At 42.4% G+C, this 14,588-nt stretch overlaps 1 protein-coding gene across 4 annotated transcripts in view; it reads left to right on the forward strand.

Annotated features, from left to right (window-relative positions):
- The window catches only part of ASTN2 (astrotactin 2), a 988,433-nt gene that overhangs the window by 370,472 nt on the left and 603,373 nt on the right, over nucleotides 1-14,588 (forward strand). For all 4 annotated transcript variants that reach the window (XM_050759610.1, XM_050759611.1, XM_050759612.1 and 1 more), the window contains one exon: nucleotides 13,741-13,887. In XM_050759610.1, coding sequence (XP_050615567.1) covers nucleotides 13,741-13,887 — 147 coding nt within the window. The remainder of the gene's footprint in view (nucleotides 1-13,740; nucleotides 13,888-14,588) is intronic.

The following is a 14,588-nucleotide window of genomic DNA, read 5'->3' on the forward strand; positions in this document are numbered from 1 at the left end:
CCTTAGAGTTACTTAAACCTGCAAGGGCCCTTGATGGTCAACAAGCTCCAGTAAGAACTGAGAAGAGCCAGGATGTTGCTGGGGTGAAACAGACCTGGCTTGAATCCAATGCTCCTAATGGCTTGTGCAACTTGAACCACGTGTCTGATCTCCCCAGGCTTCATTTTTCTCATTTCTAAAATGAGGATAATGCTATTTACCCCCAGAAGATCATTATTACTTTTTTTTTTAAGAGACAGGGTCTCTCTCTATCACCCAGGCTGGAGTACAGTGGCACGATCATAGCTTACTGCAGCCTCAAACTCCTGGGCCCAAGCGATCTTCCTACCTCAGCCTCTTGAGTAGCTGGGACTACAGGTATGCACCACCATATCCAGCTAATTTTTAAGTTTTATGTAGAGATGGGGTCTTGCTGTGTTGCCCAGTCTAGTCTCAAACTCCTGACCTGAAACGATCTTCGTGCCTTGACCTCACAAAGCACTGGGATTACAGACAAGAGTCACCATGCACAATTCACTATCTACTCAGAGGATTGTTTTAAGGAGCAAGTGAAACAGTACCCACCAAGTGCCTAGGTTTTGTGGCTTGGTTCACAATAGCTTCTCATATAGAATATGTGTTTCCTTTTTCTCTTTCTATATTTAGATGTCTTTGAAGACAACCCTATCAAGAGGCCTCTCTGACTGATCCTTTCTTGCTTCAAAGCTAAAATCCCCAAATACTTCGTCTGGTGTCCTTTCCTGGCATGATATCCAATCCAATCCTGGTTATTCTCTTTGGAACGTGGACCTCCTGTCTATATTCTGTTTATAACATCACACAGTTTTGGGTTGCATGACCAGCTCTACAGCTTACTACGTGTCTGACCTTGAGCAAAGCACTTCTCTTCCCTGAGCTCGTTTTCTGATTTATAACATGAAGACCTAAAGGTTACTATGAGAAACAATGTAAACAATACGTGCAAAAAGTCCAGCAGAGGCTTCCCATGTAGTAGGTGCTCTGCATGTGTTTGGACCTTTTCTTACTATAAACTCACTATCCTCCAGTCTACATGGTCTGTCTCCCATTTCTGACCCATCCTGAATTTTTGGAAATAGTCTCTTGAATACAAACATCAGAATTTATATGTATTATTGGTCTTAAATTTGTTGATGATGATGAAGATGAAATTTACTATTCACTGAGCTCTTGCTATGCAGTGCATGTCATGCTATTTCATTATTTAATCTTCTTTTTTTTTTTTTTTTTTTTTTTTTTTTGAGATGGAGTCTCTCTCTCGCCCAGGCTGGAGTGCAGTGGTGTGATCTCGGCTCACTGCAAGCTCTGCCTCCTGGGTTCATGTCATCCTCCTGCCTCAGCCTCCTGAGAGACTGGGACTACAGGCGCCTGCCACCACGCCTGGCTAATTTTTTGTGTTTTTAGTAAAGACAGGGTTTCACCGTGTTTGCCAGGATGGTCTCAATCTTCTGACCTTGTGATCTGCCCGCCTCAGCCTCCCACAGTGCTGGGATTACAGGTTTGAGCCACCGCACCCGGCCGTTATTCAATCTTTCTAATGATGCTGTGGAGTAGATGTTACTGCCATTTTACAGATGAAGAAAATGGGACTTACTGAAGGTCAACCAAACATGACAGAGCTGAGATTTGAACCTAAGTTTCTCTAATTCTAAAGTCAATTTTCTTTCCTCTGCCATAATCTGTGCACCAGCTTATTAAGGTCATGTTGTGGGAATATTTGGATATGGTTTATTTTTATTATGTGTTGTTTTGACCAAAATATCCTAGGCACTACAGCCAATGCTAGAGGTATTAGAGATATCCTCTTTGCTCCAGGAGGTATTGGTTAAGGTAGGAAACAACAACAGCAAAAACTACCCCACATGGTGAACATTGTCATGGAAGCTGGCGTGGATGGAACCCAGGACTGGCTCTGGGCAATCTGACTTTGAGCAAGGATGTCCTCCTGCCATCTTTCTAACCTTGAGCATGATGGATTAGGCCAGCTAATCTAAAGGGGTCCTTCCAGCTCTGTTTTTCCTGGCTCCACGTCTGTTTTCCCCATGTGGAAGTCAAATGACAGAATCTGTCTTTGAAATGAAAGAGTAATGGGCAACATATTTTCCGTTTTTAGAACCAAAGGGGTACCTTGGAGAGAAGGGGTGGGGGCCGGTTTTTGGAACTCTTGAGGGCAAGAATATGTTCAGCTGGTTATAGTTGTAGGAGTAGATTTTCATTTGGCATTGACATGGTTCTTATGCTGATTCTTACCAGGGAAGAGAGACTGCATAGTAATATGTTAGGAGCTCTGATACCCAGATCTGGATTTGAATCCTGGCTTGGCCTCTCAATAGCTTTCTAACTCTGAGTTAGAGTCAATTTTTTTAAATTTGCAAAACGAGGAACTAACAAGCTTTTATGATTAATCAAATAAAATAATATGTGTAAAATATTTAACACAATGTACCCTGCATAGTAAGTGCTCAAAAAAGAGAAAAGGTTATCATCATCATCATTAAATGAAGTGCATTTTTTTTTTTTAGTTAATAAGTTCCAAGTTTAGGTGACACTCAAATGCAGGCTGAATGATTATAGAGGGAGTCACACAACAATGCATTGTGTGACTTGTGGTTAAATCTCTTTTAGTTCCTTGCCATTCTGAGGTCTTGTGGCTCAAATTAGAATAGATAGTATATGAGATAGGAGTTAAGAGAAATATTGGGTTCTTGTGAGTTGCAATGGTGAAGGCAGACTTCTATGAGATGGGAATTCTCTTTGATATTGAAAGTTGGTCTTCTTATATATGTTGGAAAAGTAGAAAGTACAACATGTGGGAGAGGGGAATGCATGTGACCTGTCACAAGGAAAGAGACAGGCAAATCTAAGTGCAGTAGTGGGTTTATGGGCCATCAGGAAAAGCTTCATTTCTATTATTTCTTAGGAATATGACACATTGTCACTATCAGGAGGAAGAGGTGAGGAGGAGGGAGCACAGAGATATGAAAATGCCCCCTATTTTTAAAAGCAGTGTGACCACCTTTAGACACCATACATTCACAGGGTCAGGATCAGCTGAGGAAGCTTGTAAGGAACTTTGAGTTTCTAAGTCAGTAGGTCTTGGTTCATATTCTAGCTCTGTTCCTTACTAGTCAATTAAATGCTTTGAGCTTCCATTTCCCCCAGTGTCAAGTAAGGACAGCATTGCCTGGTGCTTACGGTGGGCTTTTGGGATAAAGGAAGTTATGTAGGTAAAGGAACATTGTCTTGGAAGCTGGGAGCAGGGGAGGAAGCAGGAGCAGGGGAATAACATTGGTTGTGTATTCGGTATTTACTAGGCCACCGCAGCAGGCCTAGTAAATACTAACCACACAGTCAATGTTATTCTCCTGCTCCTACTTTCACAAAGTGTGGGCCAAAGTCCACTGACATCTTCTGAGATAATGGAACAGTGACTTTCTCAGCAAGTTCAGAAGACAAAGGAGCTAGAAATGTGCCTTTCATGGAAATGGGAGGTGACCGCTCCTCATCGTCCTTGGTAGCCATGGAAACCGTAGCTGCTCTTTTGCTCTGTTCCTCAGCACTCACTGCTTGGCCTTAGCTCTTCTTTGCCAACCTCCAATTCATTGGTGGTGTGGGCTGAACGCGGTGCTGCATCTAAACCGCCTGGAGACTAACAGGGCTAATATAGGGATCAGGCACCAGTATCTTAAAAATTGATGTTTTTGGTAAGTCAGCACCAGTCGATTGATGGTCACCTATGAATCGGTAACCCCCCACCATCCTTCTTTTCTTCTTCTTTCTCATTTATTTCTGAGCCATTCTAGAGCTTTAGCTCTTTGAATTATCTTCTCTCCTATTTCTCATCTGCACACTGCAATTTAGTCTATTGAGTACAACATCTTTTTCCTTCCACTAATGCATTTCGTCAGCCTGCTAAATATACGTTGAATAGTCTTTAGCCTCCTGAACTGGCCTGTTGTGCCTGCCTTTTTCCTTCTTTGCACATATTTTCTGTGACTTTAAAATTCTATTTTCTTCTAACACTTGGGAGGAAGAAGGATACAGACATTGGTTTTAGACAAGACTGGCCATGAAAACCTTCCTCTTCCTCTTCCTCTTCCTCTTCCCCAGTAACCAGTTAAATCTGATTTTCCCATTTGTAAATGAAGGGTAACCCCTGCCTTACAAGGTAGTTGAGAAGTTTAAATAGGATAATATACGTACAACCTTTTACACAGTGCCTGGCATAAGGGCACCAGTTAATTATTGAGATCTGCTAATGTTATTTACAACCTTTGTATTAATTATTAAACTAGATCTTTGTTTCCCTACTTTGTTCCATAGAATGATGGTTCTGCAATGTCTTAATACTTTAGGGACACATTCGGCTGAATCCTACTAAACAGAATGTAATGCAAAGCCTTTTAGAGGTTTTAATACCAGATATATACTTGGGCGCTTTAAGAGGAGCATACAGAATATAGCATGTCTCAAAATTTTGTGAACATAGAAATATTTTCTTTTCAAGATACATCTGGTTTTGTGGGAAATACTACACTAGCTCTTTGAGGCATTTGGATACATTTGTAAGAGCAATAACCAACCTGGGCAACATGGTGAAACTCCATCTCTACTAAAAATACAAAAATTAGCTGTGCGCAATGGTGCATGCCTATAATCCCAGCTACTCAGGAGGCTGAGGGAGGAGAATCACTTGAGCCCAGGAGGTGGAGGTAGCAGTGAGCTGAGATTGCACCACTGCACTCCACTCCAGCCCGGGCAACAGAGCAAGACTCTGTCAAAAAAAAAAAAAAAAAAGCAATGGATGAAGAATCAGAGTGCACAGATTCTGTTTTCGTGTCCAGCTAGTGGGACTTAGGCTGGACACTAGCAGCATAGTGACATGAAAAGATCACTCAGCTGTGAGTCAGGAGACATGGCTTGTAGGCCCATTATTCTTCTGGTGTTTGAACATGAGTTCATCTTTAAGACTCTCAGTACTCATTTGTCTATTGGGGATAACAGCAATGCCAACTGCGTAGGATTTTAAAGAGGTAATGAGATATTTGAGAATAATTTGTAACCTAATAAAAGCTAAAATAATATGGTACCATCTCCATCATCTTCATCTCTAACACCATTGTCAACACCTTGGAGTGGCCTTTGCACGTGCAGGCCCAGCAACCTGCAGTTGCCACAGAGAAATTCAAATAGTCAGCTGTTTGTAGTCCCATGCCACATCCGCTGCCAGTGGCTTTAACTTCACGGGGCTGCCACAGTCTAGGCCTGCACTATAGCAATAGTCTTTGTCCCAGGAGCAGAGCTAGACAAAGGTGCTCCCCAGTGGCTTTGTCAATAATCGTTTGGCTCCAGGCAGTACAGTGAGCTGCTTCAGGCCCGTAGTATTTTCTGGGGCTGAGAAAGGAGGAGCGACAGCCCTTCTTATTTTCTTCCATCTTTTTAAATTTCCTCCTTGTGATGGGGAGAGGTTCTCTTGAAGACGTATGGGTCAGTATCCGGTGGGACAACGAGGCCACAACAAATCCGCCTAGAGTCATCACAGGTCCACAGGGCAATCTGGGGTCGGTACGCAGCTCAGCAGTTAAATTTGGTGCTTCTGCTCTGCCCAGGCTACATCTAGCAGGTTGATAGAGATGTTGTGAAGGATGATGGCTAAGAGCTTGGGCCCTGACATCAAATGGTTTTTCATTTCAGCCCTACTACCTTTGAGCTGCATGTTCTTTGGCAGGTGATGGCTTCAGTTTCCTCATAGCGAAAAATGTGAGTGATAATAGAAACCATCTCATGAAGTTTCTGTAAAGATGAGAGGAGATACTGCATGAAAAAATTTAGTTCTATTGTCTGGCACCTAAGTCAGTGGCTGTGTTACCAGTGATAGTGGTAGTGATGATGATGATGATGATAATTATGGCATCCTTTACTAAGAAAGTCATCTTAAGCAAAACAAATCTATACAAAGTACAATAAAAGGACTCAAAACATGACTTTAGAGAAACAAAATAAAGCTATTAATGTTTGCTTTGAAGAAAGAAAGCTCAAAGCCACCTAATTTCTACCTTTAACAAAAATAGCTGCCCTGGGAAGGAGATATTAAATACATCCTATTTAATTTGGACAGCAGAAGCTCACTCATAGAGTGAGATTCAGACTGTTTAGACATTAAACTGTCTGAGAATAGAACTGATGCTTAGTAGGAGTTGAGTTTCCTTTCTCTGGAAGTGTGAAAATAAGAGTGGATGAACACTTGCCCAGATCTTATTAAGGACAAATCTATGGATGATAAGATATTGGGAAAATAACATATCGTTTAAAGGATACCATAGATTTGAGAGTGCCATAGTCAGAGAGCACAGGAGATCTCTATCTCATGACAGAGATAGAGAGGGAGAGGTGGGGAGAGATAAGGACCCAGGTGTGCAAGATAAAGGAAAATATGCCCCATATTGACACATCACACTAAAGCAGTGCATGGTAACCCCTGATATAAGAGTCAGGTTGAGGATATGGGGCCATATGCCATAGAGTTTCTGAGAAAGCCCCACTCTCAAATATTCTTTCTTTCTGCCTCCAGCATGACACTTGCACTTGTCAGCTGACGTGTCCCAATTTCAGTTTCCAGAAATATGGCAGAGAAGCAGAGACACCAGAGCTCAGGTGCTGTGGGAATCCCATGAGGCACTCAGTGAGGTTAATGAGGCACTCAGCAATCTACAGTGGTCACCCTGATATACAGGCAGATTGGCGGCCTCTGCAAGGGTGTTTTTGTATGATTTCTGACGAGGCAGGAACCAAACCTTGCCAGGAAAAGTGAGTGAATCAATTTGCTAGAAAAAAATACCAATAGCAGCAATCAAATACTGACATCTGTCGGTAGAAAGGGAAGCAACGTTTAACCATTCACTCATTCATTCATTCAATAGATGTTTATTGAGCACCTACTATATTTAGGCATGCTAAAGGCACTAGAAATAGGAGAGCATAAAATATGAGGTCTGGCATATAGTACTTGCACCTTAAATAGCTATTTATTGGATGAACTAATTCCCAGTTAAAGGCATTGAGTCTCAGACGTGACATGACTTGTCCACGGGGGCCAGCAGCTAAGTGTGAAAATTAGGATTTCAGCGTGAGCAACAGTATCACATATCCTGCTGATGCCCATGTAGGTGCCAAGTGTTAGAAAGGGAGGTTTAAAGGAAATGAGATGGAAGGAAATCTACTGAGAGCTTACAGAGCCCTAAGTATGTGTCAGACATGGTGCTTAGTGCTGTAATTATGATCTCCTATTTAATACACACAGCTTTACCAGTTAGGGATTATCACTCCCCTTTTTTAGCTTAGGAAACTGAAGCTCTGAGAGCTCACATAACTTGCCAGAACTTAGGCAGGTATCAAAAGGAAGACTTTGGATTTAGATATCCACATCTAAAACCAAAGCTCAGGCCGGACATGGTGGCTCATGCCTGTAATCCCAGCACTTTGGGAGGCTGAGGCAGGCAGATCACCTGAGGTCAGGAGTTCAAGATCAGCCTGGTCATCATGGTGAAACCCTGTGTCTACTAAAAATATAAAAATTAGCCGGATGTGGTGGCATTTGCCTATAGTCCAAGCTACTTGGGAGGCTGAGGCAGGAGAATTGCTTGAACCTGGGAGGCAGAGGTTGCAGTGAGCCAAGATCACACCACTGCACTCCAGCCTGGGTGACAGAGTGAGACTCCATCTATAAATAAATAAATAAATACCAAAGCCTAGCCTCTTTCCCCATCCTAAGTGGCCTTTCTACCTGCTGGGCTTCTTCACCCTAATGTCTCCAGTTTCTAGAATCCCTTTCCCCCACCACATCACCATTTGCCACTTTAAGAAATAAATTACTTCTCAGCCTAGGACCTGGTCTCTCATGCTTTGGGGATCTCAGGAGGAAGTCAATAGGAGTGTACCAGATTTAAGTTTTCCACACATAAGGATCTGATGGGCTTAGATCTATTTTTTCATTATAAAATGTGATTGATTCAATTCCAGATTTAACTTAAATTTGATTTTCTCCTCTCAACCTGGCATTTCCAAAGCAAGAATCAATCAAACCCCAAATTATAGGCAATGTGTGGATCAACAACGCTGAGTTATTTCCGGTCGAATTTCTCAAGCAATGCATTTTATGCCATTCTCTGCTGCCATGAGAGGAGCTGAGGTGTAAGAGGGAGGGAAAATGGAAGGAAAATTAGATTATTAACTTTCTCCAGTCGCAGCAATCAATATGCCCTGGTGGAATGCTATTCCTACAGCACAGCTTATTCACCTGCATGTAATGGGGAAGGAACTGTAAATGGTGGTGTGAACCAGGGAGAACTGTGACCTCAGCCTTCTGGGAAAAACAAAAAAAAAACAAAAAACTCAGGTAATATGATCTGCAGCTATCATTTAAATAAATAAATAAATAAATAAATAAATAGCTTTTTTTTTTTTCTGCTAATTACATTTGGTATCTTATTTTGTCCTCACATCAGCTCTGAAAAAAGACCATTGTTCCCATTTTTCAGATGGAAATATTTTTTTCTTATTAGACTTATGGATCAGTTGGCAAGTGTCACACAGAGATTTTGTGGATAAGCCAGGACTTGAACATAGATATGCCTGGCCCCAAAGGTCACGCTTTCTACGTGAGGGTATCCTGGGACCTTATTCCATGATGAAGTGGGAAGTTGTAGTGATACAGGGGAAAGGCTGGAACAGGACTAGTTCTCACCCAGTCTCTGTAACATACAAAATTGGGTGATCCTTACACAAGTCATTTAATTGCTCCATACTTCTGTTCTCTGTAAAATAGAAATGATGGAGACATTTTGCTGAGAGGATTCAATGAGGTAATTCTTTGCCACTAACATGTAAGCTTCAAGTTCTTTGGCTGTTTTGTTTAGTAGTATTTTCCCCATGCCCAGACCAGTGTGCCTCAAGAGACAGGATGTTCAATAAAAATCAGCTGAATTGGTAAATCAATGGAGGGATGGAGAGAAGGATAAGTGCTAGGCACAGTGCCTGGATCATAGCAATCGCTCAGCAAGTGGAGGTTCCCTTTTCTGTCTCTGCATCTTACAACAGCAGTGCAGTAAGGAGCCTGCTTGGGGAGGGGGTGAGTATTATGGGAGAGATAGTTTCCACCTCATGACTGTCTACAATCCTTACTCAGAGCTAAACGCTATGCTCACCTCCCTGAGCAAGGAACTCTTAGGAAGTTACCTTGGTTTGAGTCCGACTGTGAAGTTTCTGCCAGGTCTGGTTGCCATGGCAACTCCCCGGACCTCCTGGCTGCTCCATGGGCATCTGGCTTAGTGAAGGCTTGACCTGCATGCTTTCATCCTCCTGGACTTCAGAAACAACTGTGGCGATTCAGGCATTCTCCGAGTAAATGGGTTCCCACAATGCTGTTCATTCTCATCCCAACTCCCACTTTCTCCTTCTTATGTCCTTCTCTTCACTTTTTACTCTGTCTTCTGCTTCTATAAGAATAATTGAATTCCTAATATGTTCTGAGAATATATTGGACAAATAGATGAGTCCTAGTTTCTGTCACCAGGGATGAGACAAATGCCACTATTTCTTTTGGAAATTATTTACCAAGGGCCTACTATGTGCCAAAAACTTTGCTAGGCATTAGACATGTATTGACTCATTTAGTTCCTACAACACCCCTGATGGCTAAGTCATGTTACTATTTTCTACGTGAGAAAACTAAGAGCCAATAAACTAATGTGAATTCACTTCCCATGTTGACTCTTTTTTTTTTTTTTTCTGAGACAGAGTCTTGCTCTGTGGCCCAGGCTGGAGTGCAATGGTATGATCTCAGCTCACTACAACCTCCACCTCCCGGGTTCAAGCGATTCTCATGCCTCAGCCTCCGGAGTAGCTGGGACTACAGGCACCTGCCATCATGCCTGGCTCATTTTTGTATTTTTAGTAGAGACAGTGTTTCGCCATGTTGGTCAGGCTGGTCTTGAGCTCCTGATCTCAGGTGATCTGCCTGCCTTGGCTTCCCAAAGTGCTGGGATTACAGGCATGAGCCACCGCACCCAGCCATCATGTTTACTCTTAAAGACCCTGGGTTACTGTGATGTTTTAAATGACATAGGAGACACAATTTAGTCCAGCAGGACCCAGGGAGAGAGTATGAGTAATTCCACCTGTGCCCCTCAGCCTTCTTTTCCCAGACCAAAAATTAGCCCTGTGGAGTCTGGGTAGTGTATTTCTGGTAGTTTGTTAATTAGTGAAAGAAAGGTCTTGGCCACAAAGGCCAGGTGCTGCTGTGTGGGCCAGGAATGAGATATGCCCTCTAAGGGATCCACAGGGTGCTGTTATCCATGACTCACTGTCCAGAGTGTCTGTTCCCTGATGCCAGGGGCCTCTCACTACCTTTCACATCTCGTCCTCTGGACCTGTCTCGTCTTCCCAAGAATTTATTTGTACTAGACTCGTCGTTACATATTTTTTCCCCAGAATAGACTCCATAAAATCTAGATAAAAAACTCAGTGCTGGCCAGGCATGGTGGCTCATGCCTATAATCCCAGCATTTTGGGAGGCTGAGGTCGGTGGATCACCTGAGGTCAGGAGTTCAAGACCAGCCTGGCCAACATGGTGAAACCCTGTCTCTACTAAAAATACAAAAATTAGCTGGGTGTGGTGGCGTGTGCCTGTAACCCCAGCTACTTGGGAGGCTGAGGCAGGAGAATCACTTGAACCCAGGAGGCGGAGGTTGCAGTGAGCTGAGATTGCGCCTCTGCGCTCCAGCCTGGGCAACAAAGGGAAACTTTGTCTCAAAACAAACAAACAAATAAAACAACTCCAGTGCTGCTGTTAAGTGTTATTTTAGGGGTTTTGCTAAATGATTAGGCTGGGGTAATAGGTTGACTTTTTAAGATGAGGTCTATGCAAGGTGCCAACCCTTAGTCCGTATTCTTTTTAGGAGATAATGTTGATGTTAGATTGTTTATGCTATTTAGTTGCTAAAATATTTATACTATAAATATTTTATCTATTTATATTTATAAATATCTATTGTAAATATGTATGAAACAGCTTCTTGTGGCACTCAAATAAGAGATAAAACATGTTCCTTTTTCTCTGTAGTTATTTTAGGTTTTAGAGATTCCCCATATTTGGACACTGGAATCATCTTTTTATTTAATTTAATTTACTCTTCTATTTAACATCTATTCTATAACTACAATAACCACAATCTCATGGATAGTGCCTACCATAAGCCATGTATTGTCCTAGGACTGAGAAAAAAGACAAGGGTCTTATTCTTAAATTAAGTAACTTCTGGGTTCCAGGTGGTGATTTTGGCATAAGAGACACAAAGATGACGAAGGTGGGATCTTCTCCCTCAAGCAGGTCCCTGTTTATTAAGAAAAATACATTTCCATACAGGCAGTACCCCAACGGGCTATTGTAAGGGTTCTTGTTCTGTTGTAATCCAGTGTTGCAATAGCCGATGTTCTGTTGTGTGGCCAGTGCTGGATGTTGGCTGGCATGCTTTTTGATTGGTCAGCATCTATGTTATGTTGGTTGCTAACATTGTTACTGTCATTTATGGGAGTCATCATGCACTTACTGAGATTCTGCAATGGGCCAGTCACTGTGCTATTCATTGGGACATAATGGTGAGCAAAAGATGCTGCTTGCCTTCAAGGAGTTGGCTATTTACTAGACTCTAGTGTTTGGAATAAGGTATGAGGGGAAATACAATGAATATGGGTAGTTTATCTACCGAGAGCATACGAAATCTTTATATGTGGTGAGTCTCAAAGAGTGACGTGGTGACAAGGAAACAAATGGATTTCTTTCCAAAAGGAACAACACCTACACTAATGTTAACATGATGAAGAGTGTTAATGGTAGGAACACTGCAGTAATTCAGCTCTGCTAGTCTTTGGGCCAGGTGGGAGAGAGCACAGGAGGTATGAGTGTTGGGAGTCTTCATGAAAGGCCTTGGGTGCCAGTCTAATGAATGTGGATCACATCCTGTGACCAGATACCGTGAAACAGCTTGAAAGGTTTCAGCAGGGAGTGCAGTGAACAGATATGCATGCACCTCCCTTATCCCACAAGCAAACAGACAATAGAAGAGATGAAGGGAATGAGGTGAATATGCTAAGGACATAGAATAAATAGGACTACACAACTGTTCAGATGCTGTAAAGGAGGAAGACAGAAACTCAAAGGTGACATCTTGGTTTCTGGCCAGGCTAAATGGCAATGCTTTCAATAAGCTGAGGATCCCAAGAGGGGGAGACTTTAAAGAGAACATAATGTACCCTGTTTTGAACCTGTTATTAATATATTTGACATGCTAATGGGATAACCACAGAAAGATATCCAGGAGATGAGAGACAAGGTTTGCTTAAAAAAAGAGCCTAGCAGTAAAAAACATTGGGGAGACATTGCTCTAAAACTGGTGAGCAAAACCTTGAAGAACAAAGCCTAAAGAATGAGAAACAAACGGGGACTCAAGACAGCCTCCATAGAATGTCTTTGTTGGCCCAGTGTCCTCTAGCTGTGCAGATCCAATCTACTTTTCCTATTATATCCATAAAATTGTCTTTAATTTTCAGAGGCAAAGCCACCCTCCCGACTCTCTGCCCTCTCTTCTAGGTCGTGACACAATTTGTCTTAGAATCTAATTCGCTTTGGATAAGCTAGACTTTTCCCCCTAGCCTGTAAACTCCTGACGAGGAGAGATTATTATTCTGCTCTGTATGTGTCTCACATGGTAGTTGCTCAGTAAAGGCTTGTGAAATTCATTTGAGCTGATCAGCTTCTAACCATGAAACTCTTCTAAATGACAGGCATTATATACAAATCATGCTGTGTAATTGTCACAAGAACCCTGTGAGATATTTATTATCTTCATGTTACGTATAAAGAAACTGAGGTGGTGGCCAGGCGTGCTGGCTCATGCCTGTAATCCTACCACTTTGGGAGGTTGAGGCAGGTGGATGACCTGAGGTCAGGACTTCCAGACCAGCCTGGCCAACATGGTGAAACCCCGTCTCTACTAAAAACACAAAAATTAACTGGACATGGTGCTGGGTGCCTGTAATCCCAGCTACTCAGGAGGCTGAAGCAGGAGAATCACTTGAACCCGTGTGGCCGAGGTTGCAGTGAGCCGAGATCGCGCCACTGCAGTCTAGCCTGGGTGACAAAGCGAGACTCCGCCTCAAACAAAAAAGAAAAAGAAAGTAAGAAACTAGGTTTGGAAAATGGAGATCACACAATCAATGAGGGCCAAAGCCCAAATTTGAACCCAGAATGATCTAACTCCAAAATCCATGCTTATTTCACTAGGCTCTACTGAATTTAACAGCAAGGTATCTTCTCACTTGCCTCTAAGGAGAATGGAGGGCTTAATATCATCTAATTGTAATTAAGAATGACCAACCGAATTGGGAAGGGAGGAGTAAAAATTGCCACGAGTTTCAGGAAGCCTGTTTCTTTTATGTTTACCCAAAGGAATCATAAGAAGCTCATTTTGCAGAGTGTTAAACCAAGGCCCAAAGAGGGCCCACTGAGGTGTCATAGCAGGCACAAAGGTTAGAAAACATGATTTTTTTTTCTTTTCTTTTCTTTTTTTAGATTCCCAACTGGAAAATAATAGAATTCCCATTGATGCCACTCCCATTTCCTTACCTCATGGAATTTTGTGTCTTTGTGTGTGTTTGTGTTACCAGGTTTGCTGAAAAGCCCAGTGAACAAGACAGCCCTGACACTGATTGCTGTGAGCTCCTGCATCCTGGCCATGGTGTGTGGCAGCCAGATGTCTTGTCCACTCACTGTGAAGGTGACTCTGCATGTGCCCGAGCACTTCATAGCAGATGGTAAGAGCCGAGCATTGCAGATGCTCCACACCCACTCAGCACCTTGCACCCCTGGCTGGTCAAATGTTTCTACGTATGGCCCAATGTTAGAATTATTATTATATGTATTATAGGGGAAAAAAAGGAGCATCTAAATACCTTGGAAGAGGATCTTATCATTTGGAGTCTGGATTATTTGAATTAAGGACTACTTTTACTTTTTAATTTTTTTTTTCTTTCTCTTTTTTCCTTTTACTTTAAGTTCGGGGATACATGAGCTGAACGTGCAGGTTTGTTACATAGGTATACATGGGCCATGGTGATTTGCTGCACCCATCAACCTGTAATCTAGGTTTTAAGCCCCACATGCATTAGGTATTTGTCCTAATGCTCTCCGTCCCCTTTACCCGCCACCCCCTAACAGGCCCCAGTGTGTGATGTTCCCCTCCCTGTGTCCATGTGTTCTCATTGTTCAACTTCCACTTATGAGTGAGAACATGTGGTGTTTGGTTTCCTGTTCCTGTGTGAGTTTGCTGAGGATGATGGTTTCCAGTTTCACCCATGTCCCTGTAAAGGACATGAACTCATTCCTTTTTATGGCTGCATAGTTTTCCATGGTGTGTATGTACCACATTTTCTTTATCTAGTAAAGACTGCTTTTAACCTATGAGCAACAATCAAGTTTAAAAAATAAAGGAAGAGCTCAAATGTGAATGCAGAAA

The sequence above is a fragment of the Macaca thibetana genome, chromosome 15 (assembly GCF_024542745.1).
Source record: "Macaca thibetana thibetana isolate TM-01 chromosome 15, ASM2454274v1, whole genome shotgun sequence".
NCBI lineage: Eukaryota > Metazoa > Chordata > Mammalia > Primates > Cercopithecidae > Macaca > Macaca thibetana.